Source organism: Oncorhynchus gorbuscha, linkage group LG25 (assembly GCF_021184085.1).
Source record: "Oncorhynchus gorbuscha isolate QuinsamMale2020 ecotype Even-year linkage group LG25, OgorEven_v1.0, whole genome shotgun sequence".
NCBI lineage: Eukaryota > Metazoa > Chordata > Actinopteri > Salmoniformes > Salmonidae > Oncorhynchus > Oncorhynchus gorbuscha.
In genome coordinates this window covers 16,487,644-16,507,077 of record NC_060197.1, presented here as the reverse complement: position 1 = coordinate 16,507,077, position 19,434 = coordinate 16,487,644, and the positions used below count along the sequence as shown (strand labels likewise).

At 47.6% G+C, this 19,434-nt stretch overlaps 1 protein-coding gene across 1 annotated transcript; it reads right to left on the bottom strand.

The window, feature by feature from the left end:
* Positions 1-879: 879 nt before the first annotated feature.
* LOC124013638 (UPF0606 protein KIAA1549-like) lies at positions 880-14,444 on the bottom strand. The gene is made up of 20 exons (XM_046327987.1): positions 13,765-14,444; positions 13,420-13,505; positions 13,010-13,178; positions 11,933-12,063; positions 11,612-11,798; positions 11,145-11,204; positions 10,834-11,000; positions 10,433-10,610; positions 8,384-8,568; positions 7,940-8,145; positions 7,730-7,860; positions 7,129-7,143; positions 6,778-6,974; positions 6,424-6,668; positions 6,166-6,313; positions 5,697-5,999; positions 5,419-5,471; positions 5,203-5,330; positions 4,924-5,078; positions 880-4,065 (listed from the first exon to the last, which is right to left on the bottom strand). Exons 1-20 carry the CDS (start codon positions 13,979-13,981, stop codon positions 3,838-3,840), a joined length of 3,189 nt encoding a protein of 1,062 aa, XP_046183943.1. The 5' UTR covers positions 13,982-14,444; the 3' UTR covers positions 880-3,837.
* Positions 14,445-19,434: the final 4,990 nt, after the last annotated feature.

Sequence of the window (19,434 nt, the reverse complement as noted above, 5' to 3'; positions counted from 1 at the left end):
CCATTTCAATATTATCGCTTGCACAGTGCTCCTTGGGATGTTTAAAGCTTGGGAAATCTTTTTGTATCCAAATCCGGCTTTAAACTTCTTCACAACAGTATCTTGGACCTGCCTGGTGTATTCCTTGTCCTTCATGATGCTCTCTGCGCTTTTAACGGACCTCTGAGACTATCACAGTGCAGGTGCATTTATACGGAGACTTGATTACACACAGGTGGATTGTATTTATCATCATTAGTCATTTAGGTCAACATTGGATCATTCAGAGATCCTCACTGAACTTCTGGAGAGTTTGCTGCACTGAAAGTAAAGGGGCTGAATAATTTTGCACGGCCAATTTTTCAGTTTTTGATTTGTTAAAAAAGTTTGAAATATCCAATAAATGTCGTTCCACTTCATGATTGTGTCCCACTTGTTGTTGATTCTTCACAAAAAAATACAGTTTTATATCTTTATGTTTGAAGCCTGAAATGTGGCAAAAGGTCGCAAAGTTCAAGGGGGCCGAATACTTTCGCAAGGCACTGTATATTATATTCAAACAGGACTACCCAATGAGAATTACTACTTGCCTTGGACATAAATATATTTTAGCCTACCGGGTATTGTTGAGATGTGAGAGCGGAACTACAGGGGAGAGGTTGGGTTGTTGCAGATTATGGGTTGACAATAGTTGAGGCATTATTCAGTCAGGTTTATCCTGTTGTTTCTCTCCGTCTCTGTGTGTTTGTTGGAAGATGACGGGACTGAAGGGTTAGGTATCAGTTATCAGAATGGGGAAGGAGGTGCAAAACTAAACAGGGGGACCAGCAACTAAAATACAATGACTAAACATTTGGAGAGAATACAACTAAGACAGCAAAGGCTGACTTTAAACACATAATTTCTTTAATGTTTGATTTACACATCATTCAGACTCTATACACTACAGGGATGCAGCTCAGAGAGAAGAGAAAGAGAGGGATAGAGAGAGAAGGGAAAGGAGGGGAGAGAGCGAGGGGTATGAAGAGTGGGAGGGCGAGAGAGAGCTAGAAAACAGGTATTGGTGGTGTTCCTGCCCGACAACATTGTAGACACATGCCAGACCTCACAACAGCTGGATAGGTGATTAACATGTCAGTTAACCACAACATGTGATATAGAAATTCGATGCCCCACTGAGCAGTCGTTGATGCAATGCAACGTCTGTGAATCTCGTCGGGCAGGAACCCCACCCTTGTCTGACATTTAACACACCTGAGCATCTACTACACTGTCGAAGATACGCCCCAGGGTGTGGCCTATAGATGGGCCCGCCCCAGTCTCAAGAGTAGACAAAACACATACCCTCTGGGGACAGAGAGAGAGTATAGGGGTATGATCTCAGGGCATTAGGGCCAATAACAAGCCTGCTCCGACACTCTGGTGTCTCAGAGAATCACAGATCTATAAAACACAGAACTATGAAACATTCAGGAGGTGCTGCAGAGTTTGAAGTCCAGAGTTTGAAGTGAATCCTATCTTTTTAGACAGGAATATCAAATTCTGAGTGTGTGTGTTTTCCATGTTGGCATTGTGTGTCTGTGCTCCCCATGTCGGTATAGGTTGTGTGTGAGATGCTGTTAGACTGAGGAGACATCAACACACTCCAACACCCTGTACAGAGGGAGTGAAGGGTCTGTTACTGTAAGTTACTTAGTAGCACCAGGTGAATCGGTTTGTCGTCCGCACACACACATCTCTGTGACTCCAGTCTGTGTATAGTCCCACAGCCTTATTGACAGGTGCCAGGTCCAATCAGGAAGGTTTATAAGTCCCAGCAGATGAAGAGTTATGAATCAGGATTGGTCCACAGGGAAGGTGTGTTGAAAGGTTGTCCATATAATTGAGCAAAACAGATGAAATAGTTTGACATATTTTACGCTTATATTTATTTTATATACTGCATTTATTGTTATATCAATTTTCATTTAGGCTTTAAAAAATGATTAGAAAAGGCAAAACAAGAGTATAACAGAATGACACTTACATAGTGCATCTTTTCTACTGCTTGATTATCATGATGTATTATGTGCTTGGATGGATCAGGTTCGGATGGCACTGTATAACACTCCTCACTCTTTACTTGTGTGTTACAACTCTTCAGTTTAACATCTGTTTTAAACATTTTTTTGTACTGATTTTAGCAGAATGCCTGATAGAAGACAACAGCAACAGTCACATCACTAATAGCTAGCTAGCCAAGCCTCAAACATAGTCAACATGCTGTAGATAGCTAGAGCACAGAGCTGGATGGGCAAGCCTTCTCTTGCCTGCACAAACCCACACATTACTGACCATTGACCAAACCCAATACAATAAGACCTCAGAGAAAACAACCTGAAGCAAAGATGGAAGCCAGCCATGCAGCCATACCACCAGCAGATGGAGACAAAGAGCACTTAACCACCACCAAACCCACCAACTGCTACAGTATAGTATGTCCATTTGTCCAAAATGGCTTTGTTTCCTAAATTCACCTCTTCGAGAGGTTCTCCTTTACATCCATTTGGATAATAGTTGACTAAGGAAAGGAGATGAGAGGAAGCTATTTGGGGTAAATTGGACATGTAGGTGTTTTTCAGTCGCTATAAACCATCCTATCAAAATTCCCCAAATTACCTTTGCATTACCTTATGTCGATGTGGTGTAAAATCATTCCCATTTCAATCTTATATTTCACAGGTCGCCTATTTTCTGTGGTTGTCAAGCATGAGTGGTTTTCCAGCTTCTTCCACCAAGAGAAACACTATCACAATTCGACACAGTCATTCGTCACCACAGAAATGCCTTTGTTCTGTGAGAGTTCTGCCGCAGAAAGTCACATTGGTGGTGGATGGGATAGGTTAGCCCCATGTCAAGTCTTTTGACACCTACTGTAAAGCACTATATATACACACGTTATATGTCTGCAGCGCATAATCCATTTTTTTTGCTCTCCATTTTTGTACCAGCAACACATGAACACACGAGCGGCAAGCAACTATGCTAAGCGACGTCTGCACTGCGATAAACAACGTTATGATCAGCTCCACGGCAAAAGTGAGCGCCAACACAGGGAGAATACAGCCATAGAACATCCAAACAGTATTGGTCTTTGGTCAAAATAAAGGATTTAAAAGTATACTTTCAGAGCACTAAAAAATAAATACAATTTCAATACTCCATTGGTCACTCTTATTAATTCATATTGTGCTCACTTGGGATTTTTACATCTCTTCACATATAATATTTTCATTTTTATATACTTTTTTCATCTATATATTCAAATCCCCCATGCGCAAAGTACACTATACTCCAAGTCTTCAACTCTCTCTACAGTGCAAGACCTCACCAATATGGCTGATGAATGGAGAAGACCTCACCAACATGGCTGATGATGAATGTATGTTGAAGGCAATGCGTGGTTAACTTAATGACAGGAGACATTACGCTGAGGTTTAGCACCACATACAGGAGGTCAGGAAGGGCAGAGACGGCCCCTCTCACGGAAGCACTTCTATGGAACTCTGAAGAAAACAAACTCGATCCTCCCGTCCAGTGGAAACCCTGTGCTGTAGAATGAGGAACCTTTACAGAGAGAAGAACCCTTTAAAGAACAGTGATGTTATTGTTGTAAGGAAATTGTATCTGTTACAGACTGGCTGAGTCTTGTTCAGACCAGCGTATGAATAGCAGTGTAAATCTCTTTAGACCAGTTTAGGGCAAGTGGTTCTGACTGTTTCAAACTAGTTTGGGGTAGTGGTTCCGATCGGTCCATACTTGTTTAGGTAGTAGTTCAAACTGGTTCAGACCAGTTATGGGGTAGGGGCTCACACTGGTCTAGGAGTAGGTGCTGGCCACCGCAACCTGTTTCTGGGCGAGTCGTCGTAGCTCCTCCCTGATGGCCTTGATGAGGGAGGCGGAGCTTTGGGCTGAGGGGGAGGACTCGTCTAGGGGGAACTCTGGAGTGGGAGGGGCCAGGAGCATCGGGGGGACAGAATGGTCTCCCAGAGAGGAGCTGGGCATCTGAAACACAGCGGGGGAGGAGAACTCAGGGAACGACAGCACCTAGAGAGAGAGAGAGAGAGAGAGAGAGAGAGAGAGAGACAGGGTAAGAGCTCGAGAGATAGGATGAGAGAGAAGGCAAGAGTCAGAGATCAAATTACTCCTCTGTAAACTAGATTACTCCTCTAGAAAACAAATGTTTCTCTCAATCTCTGACATGTGGCACGCCCAAACAGTCTCACATACTGACCAGACAGCACACGTGCGTGCGTCTGCGTGCGACCATCGTGTGCATGTTGATTTTGTCCACCCACACCAGACGCGATCAGGACACACAGGTTGAAATATCAAAACAAACTCAGAACTAACTATATTAATTTGGGGACAGATCGAAAAGCATTAAACATTTATGGCAATTTAGCTAGCTAGCTTGCTGTTGCTAGCTAATTTGTCCTGGGATATAAACATTGGGTTGTTATTTTACCTGAAATGCACAAGGTTCCCTACTCCAACAATTAATTTACAGATAAAAGGGGAAACCGAGTTCATTTCCAGTAATCTCTCCTCCTTCAGGCTTCTTCTTCTTTGGACTTTATATGGCGGTTGGCAACCAACTTTAAGGTGCATTACCACTACCAACTGGCCTGGAGTGTAGACCTTAGTTCATCTTTCAATCATACATGGGTGTATGCTCCTAAAAACCAATGAGGAGATGGGAGAGGCGGGAATTGCAGTGTGTTAAGCGTCACAAATAGAACTAAGTTCTATTTTAGCTTCTGGCTACGCTGACACTGGTTGACGCACGCCAGCAGTGTGGGTGCAATGATTGAATAACATGTATGTGTACGTTTAATTTGCGACGCGAGCGGTGTGGTCAGCATGTCATGCTGTCCCTGTCGGTCATCATGTGGTCTGACTCACACTCTCTCTGCTGGCTCCAGGTCTGGAGAGGTCCTGGTCTAAAGGCTGCTGGTTCCAGCTGGAGCCTGTTGGCCCAGAGACACTGCGGCCCACCCCAGGGTACGCACTGATCCGGCTCGACAACCCCACCTGAGTCAGGTGATGCAGCTGAGCACCTGAGAACACAAACAACACACCATGTGTAAGTAATCATTAGATACACACAGTATACACTTACCATACACACATCAATCCCAATTAACACACACACACACACACACGCACATATGGCACCTTTACCTGTGCTCCCCCCAACAGGCCGAGGTCTGGAGGAGGAGGGAGGCTCTTCATACTGCCCCCTGTTGGCATAGACAGACTCTTGCAGCTGCTCCTCTGCAGTAACATAGGCCCCCGAACCCATGCCCTGCCTGAAACACACACATACACCAGACCTTGGAAATGCTGACATTCACTGAATGTACTTCAGCTTGGTTAGTATAGTAATGTCTGTCTCACCTCTGCAACAGGCCTTGTACTGACGAGGGAGACATCCCCAACTCTGCATACCTCTAGACAGGAAGAGGGGAGAGAACATAGAGAGAGAGAGAGAGAGAGAGAGAGAGAGAGAGAGAGAGAGAGAGAGAGAAGGTGAGATATCGAGAGGAGAAACATGTGGATGCAAAATAGTAATAAGGGGAGAGAGGGAAGGTGAGAGGTTGAGAGAGACAGTATGATTCATATTTCATAGAAGAGACCCTGGGAGTACACGCAAACACACACACCCACACTCTTACCGCAGAGAAGGGGCTGTGTGTGGGGGCTGCGGGGTAAGAGCCCCACTGGCGTGATGGGCGTGTCTGAGGGGAGGGAGAGGGGCTCGGCAGGGCGGGGCTGACCTGCGTGACCCCGACACTGACGCTGCCCTGGGAGGAGGGTGACACCAGGGCGAAGGCATCGTCCAACAGGGAGTGCATCTGTTGCCGCGCCTCCTCGATGGATGGCTGGGGGGGCACGTAGGGCGGCGGGGGAGGGGCGTGGTCAAACACCTCATCATTAGGGGAGGGGCTGCCGTGGTCTGGAGGTAGATCCGGGTCCGACTGGAGGAGAGAGAAGAGGAGGAATAAGTGTGAGTGAGCGTGTATATGGTGTGTGTGTTGCCTACATGGTGAGGCACACATACTATGCGCACCTACACACACACAAACACACATACTATTCACACCAGCACAAACACACAGTATGCGCATAGTATGTGTGTCTCACCATGTAGGCCACATTGTTGAGTCCAGGGTATTTCCTGTAGGTGGCGCTGTGGTCTGTGAGCAGGCGGTCTCTGTCCGTCAGTCTGTCTGTGTCTGGCAGACTGCCGTTCCCCTGCTGCCTCCGCCGGCCCCGAGGAGAGCGCCTCCCCCTGGCAGGGCAGGGAAACACACATTGGCAAAGATTAGTCTCATTCATACAGTCTCAAACACACATATAATTCAGTCACAGAATTCAGCCTGAGTATGTATTGACCATCACCTCTTCCTGGATTCCCCTGGGGTGGGGGGCGAGGGGGGGTCGGTGTGCAGGATGCTGTCCATGTGGTCATGGGCTGAGCTGTAGAGGCGCTGGGGACACCCTCCCTGCCCCGCCTCCTCCTGCGCCTGCCCGAAGGCATCCAGGATGTCATCCATAGAGGGGAACTCACACTGGCCCCGCCTCTTAGCCCGCTGACGCAGCTTGTTCCTGTGGTGCTCGATCTCTGACTTATGTCTCAGAGCCACCTAGATACACACACACACATCAAGATTTTAAGGAGTTTTAAGCTGTGTGTGAGTGTTTGTCTGTGCGTATTCGCCTGTGTGAGCAAGATGTGTGTGTGTGTATTCTCACCTCTGCGCTGACCCTCTCTGTGAGGGTGGGACTGTGTGAGCATTGTGGTGGGCTGGGCCGGGGCTGCATGGCAATCAACTGGACCTTGTTGGCCTGGCGACCCCTGCCGTCAGAAGAGCCTCGGGACAGACGGTCCACGTGGTCGAAGATGGAGGAAGAGGAGAGCAGCTCATCTGGACCACTGCCTGTGGGAGGGACTGGGGAGAGGGAGAGGGGAGAGAGGAGAGTGGAGAGAGGAGAGAGGGAGAAAGAGATAGTAAGGTAAACTGTAGTAATACTGTAGCAGTAAACTGGGTTATTTCTGGCAAGCTGCAGCTTTACTGAACCACTCAACACGAAGGGAGGACTTACTCATCTTATTCCTCCCTATGATCCAGGCCAGAACAAAAAGAAAGGAGGGCGAGAGAGAGGTAGACAGAGAGAGGCAGACAGAGAGGAAGACAGAGAGGGGTGGGGGCGAGAAGCATTATCACTTGGTGGTCAGAGATTCATGTTCACATTGCAAGCTTTTTCTCTCCTCCTCTTCTGCGCTCTCCTGCTCCTCCACTCTCTCTCCATCCGGCATTCTTTCCAGCACTCCTCTTTCCCTGTTCCCTCTCACTACCTCTTTCTCTCCTGTGGTTTCTCTCGGCTCGCTCTTTCTCCCTCGGTTTTTCTCTTTGATGCAACTCCTTTAATCAGTTTCTCTCCTGCTGAGTCAGTGCATAGCTCTTTAGGACACAGGCACAACACACATGAGCATATACACACTCTCACAATCTCTCCCTCTACCACTTATTCTCCTCTGTGTTTCAGCATGGCCGTTGTAGATAGAACAGTATACATGTAGAGATGACCGGATTCCTCATTCTAATCTACATGACAAAGAATCAAGTTTGTTCCATCGTGGTACATTTCTATCAGAATGTTATGAATAAGGCTTTAGGTAAAGAGAAAGGGGCATGTCTCTTGCCATTCTTGGGTGTTTTGTTTCGGTGCTGCTTCCCCTCGTGGGGCGTGGCCACATGTCTGGTGGTGTCCTCTGCAGACTCTCTGCCACTCGATTGGTCGCTACCTAACGAGTCACCATCTGACGGGGACAGTCTGGCCAATCAGAGAAAAAGGTTAATGTGGGTTTGTGGATTAGTGTGGATGTATCCCTGCTTGTGGATGTGTTACCAACCTCCCCCTACGGCGGTTAGCGCGGGCAGCCTTGGTGGAGGAGCCCTTGGATTTGGGAGTGTTGACATCCCCTCCCTCAGAGGGGGTGGCCTCTTTGATGGGCATAGGGAGGGCACCAGGCTCCTGGATCACCATGATGTCATCCTTACTGTGCTGCCCCAGGTGGAGCTTGGCGAAGTCAAACCCTTTCACACTGGGAGCCTGCAGCTGGAGAGGGGGGGGGGGGGGGGTGGAGAGAAAGAGAGGGGAAGATATAGAAAGAAAGAGAGAGAGGGGAGAAAGAGATGGGAAGAGGTAAGGGTGGAACAAGCACATCAAGACATGTAAGTAAGTATGCATGACTACAGCCTTATGCCATTCTCATTTTGATGCAATTCCAGTCAGATCACAAATCCACAGTCACCCATGGAGGTCGACCCTCTAACCCTTCACCCCTGCCCCTGACCTTCTGTCTCTGCTGGATGGTGTTGATGGCGTCAGGCTGGAACTCCAGCTTCTCCGAGCCGCACAGTTTCCAGTAGAGGATGATGATGATGAAGACAGCCAGCAGGACAGGCACCACCACCCCCACAATCAGCCAAACACTGCTGCTCGGAGTCTCAGACGGGGGCACTGTCAGCGTCTCCACAGCTACAGCAGACAAATACATTATGTACATACAGTGCCTTGCGAAAGTATTTGGCCCCCTTGAACTTTGCGACCTTTTGCCACATTTCAGGCTTCAAACATAAAGATATAAAACTGTATTTTTTGTGAAGAATCAACAACAAGTGGGACACAATCATGAAGTGGAACGACATTTATTGGATATTTCAAACTTTTTTAACAAATCAAAAACTGAAAAATTGGGCGTGCAAAATTATTCAGCCCCCTTAAGTTAATACTTTGTAGCGCCACCTTTTGCTGAGATTACAGCTGTAAGTCGCTTGGGGTATGTCTCTATTAGTTTTGCACATCGAGAGACTGACATTTTTTCCCATTCCTCCTTGCAAAACAGCTCGAGCTCTGTGAGGTTGGATGGAGAGCATTTGTGAACAGCAGTTTTCAGTTCTTTCCACAGATTGTTGATTGGATTCAGGTCTGGACTTTGACTTGGCCATTCTAACACCTGAATATGTTTATTTTTGAACCATTCCATTGTAGATTTTGCTTTATGTTTTGGATCATTGTCTTGTTGGAAGACAAATCTCCGTCCCAATCTCCGTCCCAGTCTCAGTCTCTGACTCCATCAGGTTCTTCCAGAATGGTCCTGTATTTGGCTCCATCCATCTTCCCATCAATTTTAACCATCTTCCCTGTCCCTGCTGAAGAAAAGCAGGCCCAAACCATGATGCTGCCACCACCATGTTTGACAGTGGGGATGGTGTGTTCAGGGTGATGAGCTGTGTTGCTTTTACGCCAAACATAACGTTTTGCATTGTTTCCAAAAAGTTCAATTTTGGTTTCATCTGACCAGAGCACCTTCTTCCACATGTTTGGTGTGTCTCCCAGGTGGCTTGTGGCAAACTTTAGACAACACTTTTTATGGATATCTTTAAGAAATTGCTTTCTTCTTGCCACTCTTCCATAAAGGCCAGATTTGTGCAATATACGACTGATTGTTGTCCTATGGACAGAGTCTCCCACCTCAGCTGTAGATCTCTGCAGTTCATCCAGAGTGATCATGGGCCTCTTGGCTGCATCTCTGATCAGTCTTCTCCTTGTATGAGCTGAAAGTTTAGAGGGACGGCCAGGTCTTGGTAGATTTGCAGTGGTCTGATACTCCTTCCATTTCAATATTATCGCTTGCACAGTGCTCCTTGGGATGTTTAAAGCTTGGGAAATCTTTTTGTATCCAAATCCGGCTTTAAACTTCTTCACAACAGTATCTCGGACCTGCCTGGTGTGTTCCTTGTTCTTCATGATGCTCTCTGCGCTTTTAACGGACCTCTGAGACTATCACAGTGCAGGTGCATTTATACGGAGACTTGATTACACACAGGTGGATTGTATTTATCATCATTAGTCATTTAGGTCAACATTGGATCATTCAGAGATCCTCACTGAACTTCTGGAGAGAGTTTGCTGCACTGAAAGTAAAGGCGCTGAATAATTTTACACGCCCAATTTTTCAGTTTTTGATTTGTTAAAAAAGTTTGAAATATCCAATAAATGTCGTTCCAATTCATGATTGTGTCCCACTTGTTGTTGATTCTTCACAAAAAAATACAGTTTTATAGCTTTATGTTTGAAGCCTGAAATGTGGCAAAAGGTGGCAAAGTTCAAGGGGGCCGAATATATTCGCAAGGCACTGTATACAATCAGCTTACACTTTTATCTAAGCAATATGCTACTGTACATTAGGAAATGAGTGCAGCCAACCTACATGGGCTTACGTTGCGAATCACTGAATAACATAAGTACTACTTATTGAAATCCACACATACACAAGTGTGCATGCGGCCACGCGCTGGTGCGCGAACACACACTTGCGCGGCCGCATGCATAGACTCACGCTGGGCAAGGGGTCTCTGGACGCGGTGCCCCAGTACGATGGCAGCCCGTTGCAGCTCCAGGCGGTTGAGGGTGGCAGCGGTGGCATCAGCAGGAACTCTCTCCCCCCCTGGTCCCTCCACAAAATACACCACTTCCAGAGAACGCCCTGAACCTGCCAGTCTCGACACACGCACCACCTGGAGATAACACCATGGAGTCAGTGTGTGTGTGTGTGTGTGTGTGTGTGTGTGTGTGTGTGTGTGTGTGTGTGTGTGTGTGTGTGTGTGTGTGTGTGTGTGTGTGTGTGTGTGTGTGTGTGTGTGTGTGTGTGTGTGTGAGAGAGTACAGCATGTGCATGGGGTAAGGATGCTACAAACAGCACCCATACTGGGTGCGAGAGTGTATAAGTGTGCCGTTTACCTGTAAGCTGTTGTTACCCACGGCCGTGGATCTCTTCCAGCGGCGCCGTTGACTCCCGTCCCCCAGCCCCTCCCCCAGCCCCTCCTCCAGCAGCAGGGCCAGACGGCGCTCCAGACGAGCCTTGAAGCTCCGCTCAGTCACCGTCTGCTCCTGGACACCCAGTAACACTGCAACACACACCAGCAACACTAATGCACCTCTCAAAAATGGCCGTCATGACTGCAACACATAAACACACGCGTGCTGCTCTAGCACGGTCGCTCTCTCAATATTGAGCTTAAGGCTGAAAGTCCCGAAGCTGAAATTTGTACCTGTGCGGACCCAGGAGGAGCGTAAATGGTGAGAAACGTTCAGCTCAGAGTAGTGGAAGGCTGGGGAGACAAACACAGGATAGGGAAGATCAGGTTAGTCACTGTTGTCTGTGGGGCGAGTAACTCATTTAGAATGCGTGTGTGTGGGAGTACAATATATGCATATGGTCAGGATGCTACAAACGGCACCCAGGTGTGAGAGTGTATAAGTGTGTGTGTGTGTGTGTGTGTGTGTGTGTGTGTGTGTGTGTGTGTGTGTGTGTGTGTGTGTGTGTGTGTGTGTGTGTGTGTGTGTGTGTGTGTGTGTGTGTGTGTGTGTGTGTGTGTGTGTGTGTGTGTGTGTGTGTGTGTGTGTGTGTGTGTGTGTGCTGGCATCTGTGTGTGTGTGGGATAGTAACTGGTGTATAGATGGGGGGTGTGTGTGGGGTGTCAGTGAGGGGTAGATGAGATGTCTGTGTGTGACTTACGTTCAGCGATCTGCAGCGCGGGGAAGCCCAGGTAGAAGCTGAACTCCACCGTGCTTAGGTGTCTCAGGTGACCGCTGACCTCTGACCCTAACAGGTAGCCCCGTCCATCACGCAATGCAAACGTGATGTCCACAGGAACCTTCTGGTCACCCTGTGGCTTGGCCTGACCCATGGTGATGTTCAGAAGCTGGAGGTAAACACACACACACAAACGTTACAGATTGACTCACTTTTTGATTGATCTGAATCCCTTTCCTCAGCTCCACTGAACCTGCCCAAGTGAATGGCTAATGCACACACTTTCACGGCTACGACTCTCACCTGTACAGTAACATTGCCAAATTCATTGGCGCGTCGACGTGTCTCTGTGTAGGCCATCAGCAATCCTCTCTCTACTCGCTCACTGAAGTTACACACACGCACATCCACGTGACTGGGCACAAACTGCAGAACTGAAAAACACACACATTATAGATTATCACACTGACAGTACACACACACATTGTCTAATGCAGCACTAAAATGCGTGCGCGCGCACACACACACACACTAGTGATGGGAAGTTCGGCTCAGAACTTTTCGACTCGTTCAAGTCAAAAGAACAAATCTTTCGACTCATTTAGTTCATTTCAGTCATTAATGCCCAGAGCACGCAGGACCCCCTACCGGCCAACAATGAACTGAAAACTCAAGTCATGATTCTACAAGCCTCTATTTCGCAGTTCACCATAGGGGGCTAATTGGAGCTTCCATTTGTGACAGACTTGTAAAAGTTTGATTTAAACAATGTACATTTGTAGATTACTAGGCATACAAATACGATTATTTCTTGATATATTATCAACGAGATCTAGCTGTGGCCGCAACCGGACTAGATTGTGAACGACGATTGGCGGAATACATTGGTTGACTGTCATGAGGGCGATAAGCACAATATCGTTCGAACTGCAGCTTCCCAAACGATTAAAATGTGTTGAGCAGAGGCTGTGTATGTTTTGGTTCTACAAAGCTCAGTCATCGCAACATATAATAATAAATTAATTCATGAGATCAATTATCAGTTCCAAACGTGTGTTTTTCTTCTCTATGCTGCCTGCAACATATGATCGATTTCCATGTGCGCATAAATGACAGTTATTGGTCTTACCACGTCTCTGGAACCTCTGAGCAGGAGGAGCGTGTATTAATCCTGCTATAGGACTCATTGTGACCAGCAAGTCAAACGAACGACTAAAACGAAAGAGTCACTCAGAAAAACCAATCTAGACAGTCAGTAAAAAGAGTCGTTCAAAAAGAAAAAAACATTACAACTGCACAGAGTTCTAAATAAAATTTGATTTGATTTGAGAGAGAGAGAGAGAGAGAGTAGGAGAGAGAGAGAGAGAGAGAGGTTCCTACCAGAGTGTATCTGGTACTTGTGATCAGGTATGCTGTAGAGGGGTGAGACCGTGGGTAACGAGGAGGAGCCTGGTGTTGACTGGCGCAGAGCGTTGATGACAGACATGGCGGTGAAGATCAGAGGTCCCGCCACAGCACGGAACGCAAAGCTAGACGGAGTTCTCAGGAACTGGCGGAGGGAGAGAGAGGGGGGGTTGGGAGGGAAAAGAGAGCAGAGGGAGAGAGAGAGGATTGGGAGGGAGAAGAGTGCAGAGGGAGAGAGAGGAGGAGAGGGGGATAGGGATGGCAGACATGATTGGCTTTCAAGACATTTGTGAAGGGCAAATTTGCACATTCCTGCAATGCATCTCATGGCTACAAACATGCTCTTTCCCCAAAGCTTCCCCTGTGAGTATTGATAGTAGACCTACCTGTAGCTCCACTGAGCAGTTGAACTCCCTCTTCAAGATATCCCTGACCTGGCCAAAGCCCACAGTGGAGGCAGACTTAGGCAGGACTAGGAAGAGACAGGGTTAACCTAAAACAACCTGCATTCAACCATTGCCAACGCATTCCCTGAAAACACACTCCTAAGCTGTAGGCTAACCAAGGGATGTGCTCCCTTTAAACAGGTGACCATGAGATCCCAGCACAACACATTGACGGGCCAGAACAGTAGAGCACAGTGCATCCCCATCTACAATATTGGAATACTATTGCCTCTCATATGTGCCTCCATCTGTAGTCTACTACGAGTTCTACTGGTGTTGTCTTACCCACTCTGACCAGGTACATGTCAGGCTTGGTGACGTTACACAGGTACTGGCGTCCTGGAAGGGCCTGGACTGGGGGAGTCCAGGTGACGGTCGCCAGGGTGCCAGTGGTTGTCGTGGTAACAGTGGTTGCCTTGGTAGTGGTCGTCGGTCGGTTGCCGGGGACATAGGTCGCAGGTGGTGGTGGTTTTATGGGGTCCCTCCCTGGAGGTCGCAGCATGGGGGGGCGAGCCAGGCTGGTGGTGTTCGAGGGGGGCAGTGGAGGGTGTCTGCCAGGAGTAGCTTGGGGGACTCTGGGCCGCGGAACATGAGGCTGAGGGGGTACTCTGGAGGTGGGTCTAACTCCAGGGGTGAGGGTACCCTGACCATCCCAGGGAGTGGGTGAGGGGGTCAGGGGAGGGGTGGGACCCGCTGAGGGGACAAGGGTGTGCTTGTGATCCCGGGCAGGAGGGGGCCCTGTGCTAGGGGAGGGGGACGGGGCATGAGTGTGTGTGTGGGTGTGTGTTTTTGTGGTAGCGGTGGGTGCGATGCCTAGTTTGGGAGTGGTCTTTGGGGGTGGGATGACAATTTCTCCATCTCTGTCTCTTTCCCAATCTTTATCACTCCCCCTTTCCCTCTCTCTCTCCCGTTCTCGCTCCCTTTCCCTCTCTCTCTCCTGTTCTTGCTCCTTTTCCCTCTCTCTCTCCCGTTCTCGCTCCCTTTCCCTCTCTCTCTCCTGTTCTTGCTCCTTTTCCCTCTCTCTCTCCTGTTCTTGCTCCTTTTCCCTCTCTTTCTCTCGTTCTTGCTCCCTTTCCCTCTCTCGCTCTTGCTCCCTTTCCCTCTCTCTCTCACGCTCTCGCTCCCTTTCCCTCTCTCTCTCCCGTTCCCTCTCCTCATCTCTCTCTCTGGCCAGCAGATTGGTGTAGTACTCCATACTGTTCATATCCGGCAGCAGCAGCTCCGTGGGCTCCAGAGGAAACATGTCCCCCAGGTCGTAGTCTTCTTCATCCCAGGGAGGGTATCCCTCAGGTTCAGCAGGGTGGGTGAAGGGGAGGCCCTCCTGGAGGGGGGAGGTGAGGGACGTAGAGGGTCGGAGGAGGCTGGAAGACAGGGGGAGTGTTGGGCGAGAGGGGAAGGAGGTGTCGTAGGAGGCCCCGTCGTCAGGGTCATAGGTGTGGCTGGGTAAGGTTGTGGCCAGGGCCAGTTCCTCCCCCTCTGGGTCCATGAAGGAGAGCGTCTCCAGGTAGTCTCCGGAGCCCCAGGCCTCCTCTAGGGAGGGGGCGTGCTCCCAGGGCGGAGGGGTGAGGGTGGGCTGGCTGTGGGGGGAAAGAGGAGGGGGATGACTGGGGGACAGCAGGTCCGGGGGTCTCATGAGGAGGTGTATGCCCTGAGCTTCATCATCCACTGAGGCAGCGTCAGTGTTACCAGGGTGACCAGTGTCTTTGGGTGGGCTGGCACCTGGCCATCTGGAAGAGGGTGACGATGATGACCGTGCTGCTGTCGTTCCGTTTGAGTCTACACCGCCTGTGGAGAGATAAACTAGTCACAACACATGTCCATAATGGCCCATAGTGCAGGAGCCTCTCCTGTTTCTGTAGTGTGAGGCAGCTTGAAGTACAAGTACGCCCCCTGGAAAGGACACTAGTCTTTCGCAGGGCCGTGTACATGTGTGCGTGGTTAAAATTAATGTATGAACACAGCAGGCTGAGCAGAATCCCTGGTGGTGGCTGAGAGACCTAGTTAAAGCTGAGCTTCATCTAGAGAATACAACAAGCAGAGGATAGAGCCCAGCACTGATCTCACACACACACACACACACACACACACAGAGAGCCGACCCTAGACTTTTAGGGGCCCCTAAGCAAGATTTGGTTGTGTGACCATCTCATGGGCAAAACATGCGTCTGCTCCTCTCTGCCCCTTTTGACATGAGTACAGACAGTTCTACAGTTTTAAATATATCTTTCTGCAATTTTACACATTTTGTCATGGGGTAGGGAGAAACTGTGCAGTTTTAAACCAAATTTCCTGCAATTTATACACATTTTGCCATCACTTATGATATATTAATACAATTTCTGGGTGAGTGACTAACAAAATCAATGGGGGCCCCCTGGCTGGTCAGGGCCCCTGGGCACATGCCCTGCATTTCGATCGGTAATTTGTCCATGACTACTACAATGTTTAGACAGCTGGCTAACTAACTTACCTAGCAATTTATAAAATGTTAGCTGACATGGGCTAACTGAGTGACTGACATAAGAGGAAAACTGCTGATGCACTACCAAATTTCAAAATGGCACCTTGTGTATTATTATTCTAACTCTCAACAGTAAATTGAGACCCCGACTGTTGCTTATTTGTAGGGTCGGCCCTACACACACAATCCTCACTCAACATGACAATGAAGAGTCGTACGCGCACACAAAGGCATAGAGAAACACCCAGTTCATTTATCATAATTTTAAGTACAATATACTGTAACACAAAGCGCTATAATGCAGATGTATGATAACAATAACCAGGTCACTCTAGGATTGTTAATTTATTCTGTTTTAGTTAAGGTAACAATCTCCTTGCTCTCCCTGCTCCTCATCCATCCCCTCTCACACACACACACACACACACACACACACACACACACACACACACACACACACACACACACACACACACACACACACACACACACACACACACACACACACACACACACACACACACACACACACACTCGGCAGTACAGTAAGTTACATTACAGCAAGCACCCTGCCTCCTCCTCCTCCTAGCCTTGACTAGGCACTGCCGTGCTTTGCGGCAGTGTCACGTGCTGTGTGGCGGCGAGCTCATTGGTATGCTGCAGACACAGCACACAGCTCAGAGGCATCCCAGCCAACAGCAGGATCAAATCACGCGCACATGCACGCACGCACACACACACACATTGATTCAGACAGGGAGATAGTGATGGAGAGAGCAAGGGAGAAGAAAAAATACAAAGAAATAGAATTAGAGAGGGGAAGAGTAATGCAGAGGAAAGAGAAAGAAAGAGCGAGACTGCAGGAATGAAGATAGATGAGAGTAAAGACTTGCGTTTCTAAGAATAGCATGCAGCATCCTTCGGTCGATCCACATGGCTTTGATGACAATGATTCAATCAGCAGTGCTAAACATCCTTCATCACCAGGAAGTAGTCCGTCTGCCCCTGTCATGCAGCCGCCCACAGATTTCTTTATTTTAAGTCAGGATATATTTGACTTTGAGTGGGTGCTTGTATGCGCCGTATGTGTGTGTGATTGTATCAGTGTGTGTGTGATGCCTCAAGGCCAGTGAGTGGGACTGACTGAGGGATGACTGTGTGTGTAGGCATCCACTGTCCAGCTGTCCCTGACGACATAACCAAGTTACTGAGAGATGGAGGAGGATGAATGGACAGACAGAGGTAAAAGGATGGAAAGACACGAGGCGAGGAGATGGGGGTGAATATGGAAGTTGGTGCATTCAGCACCAAGGACAGCTCCAAAAGTCAAGGACAAGTCAAATACTGGCCACATCTCTCAGTGTACCTTGATGAAACCAGGTGTGGAACAGTAATTCTTAGCATTCAGAGTCAAAGCCACCAGCCATCAATGCCTATGAGGGTAAGAAAATGAAATGCAGGTTACCTGCAACAGGTGAGCTTGACATCGTCATGGACACCAGCAAGGAAGCTACCAGCAGATGTGCGCAATAAGTGCGGAGGCCCTGAGAGGCTCCGTGGCACATCCTCGAACCCGTGCTCATCAGGATGATACTTTCCATGGCACGGGAGTAGTCACATCACACACGTGCGATGCCATCTCTCCTCTATAGCATCATCATTGCATGCTTTCTGGCGACCAGGAGGCCCTATATGCAAATATCTAATAATACAAAGCTATTTAGATTAAGGCCTTGTAATAAAAATATCTTCATCGTATAGAAACATTTAATGGGTTAAGCCTATTTTTAACTAGGCTATTAAAGCAGTAGAAGGGCTGGGCTGCCTTACCAGTGTCCTGTCACATTTGATAGCTGGCTGGCTGGCTGACCCCATTATTGGGGAGCTTATACTAGGCCACGTCTGCCAACAAACATCATGCATCTCACAAATCTGACAGCCATGGTACGGTCAATTTTTTATATTTTTTATCAAGCCAATTTAAAATAGCCCATGAAACGATAGGCGACAACGGATTTAGTTGCTGTATCCTAATTAACCTATAATACCGTCGGTCATGACACAATTCCCAGCTTATTATCCCATCTTTATCATTATGACACCTCGTTTAGTGGACATTTTTACATTTCCCCACAAAATGCCTACACTTTCGCAGAAATAGACAAATTGATACATTTTGGTGATAAAAAAGGGCGGCAGGCGCGAGCTGTTAATAGCTCAAATTCTGAAGCCTTTTTAAGACTGAATGCTGACAATCGGCCGACAAATATTAAACTAACCTACGTGTAACTGAAAGAAAAGGAAAAAGCCTAATCGAAATCTCTCAAACACACAAACAGTTAGCCTATAGCAGTCGCCGCATTTCTTTCTTTCCATAGCCTATTTTTTTCACAGAGATGTGATGGAGCCTACCTGCCATCCAGGAGACGCGGTACAGGCGCGTCACGCATCTCCCAGGCCCATGCGGCCGCGCGCTCACCGGCAAGGAGAGAGAACGAACAAATGTACTATGTTGCAAAATGCAGAACCTAAAAACCATTTTTTTCCGTTAGAAAAATAACTCCCAATGTCGCCAGTAATTATTGAATCTGTTCGCGGCCGACGACTTGAACGTAAGCCGCGCCGTGTTAATACATTGTGATCATCTCCCGGTGAAACGTCACACACTCGAGCGCCCATCACTGGAGAACCTGAGATTCTAGACACGTCTGAGTATCATACTGTCCGCATCAAATAGGAATTTGTCTTTGCGCCTGTAATTCACAGTCCATAATACCCAAACATGACATTCGATTCTACACACAAATCATGAGCACGCCATAATTGGGTTTATTCTTGGGAGACGCGCATCGCTTGGATGATTTTGCAGCAGTCTTCGCTGCAACACCCCTGGCGTTCCTCAAATGCGTGTGCCAACATACCTGGTCATTGGCTGGGAGAATGCCACTCAAAATACCGGTTAACTTGTCCTTATTGATGCAAGGCATGGGCCCTTGTGAATCAGGGATTTATATCAGGGGTTCTTCAACTTTTTCAGCCTGGGACACAAATGAGAAATTCTGTGTTTTCCTGGGACCCAAGCTTAGGAAAATATGCAACTTACGTAAATATCGGAAAATGTCATTGCCATTATGGCTAAAAAATGCAATATAGACAAAAACAAATAATGAAATACCAATAAATATATTTTAATGTTTCTTTTTCCCCATTAAAAACACTCTTACATACCTGTCTAGGTTGGAACTGTTGCTGTTAAAATACAATAAATTATTTCATTCTGAACTGGAATAAACGGATTGATCACATCACACAGATGTATAACAGAACATACACACAGGCTTTTTGATCGTGCAACCCTAAGTAACAGTACATACTTTTAAAAATATGTTCTGCTGTACATCTTACTGTCTAAATGATTGTTGATAGAAAGTCTAGGTTGGAAATGTAGCTCTTAAAATATATATATTTTTAAATTCTGAACTTGAATAAACTGA

Bases quoted from the DNA above. Each gene is read 5' to 3' on its own strand.
- LOC124013638 (XM_046327987.1), bottom strand. From the start codon at position 13,981: ATGCTGCGACCTCCAGGGAGGGACCCCATAAAACCACCACCACCTGCG. The intron at 6,314-6,423 runs GTGATGGTCAAT...CTGCCCTGCCAG, and splicing joins CCAGGGGAATCCAGGAAGAG to GGGGAGGCGCTCTCCTCGGG. The intron at 5,331-5,418 runs GTGAGACAGACA...TGTGTGTTTCAG, and splicing joins GTACAAGGCCTGTTGCAGAG to GCAGGGCATGGGTTCGGGGG.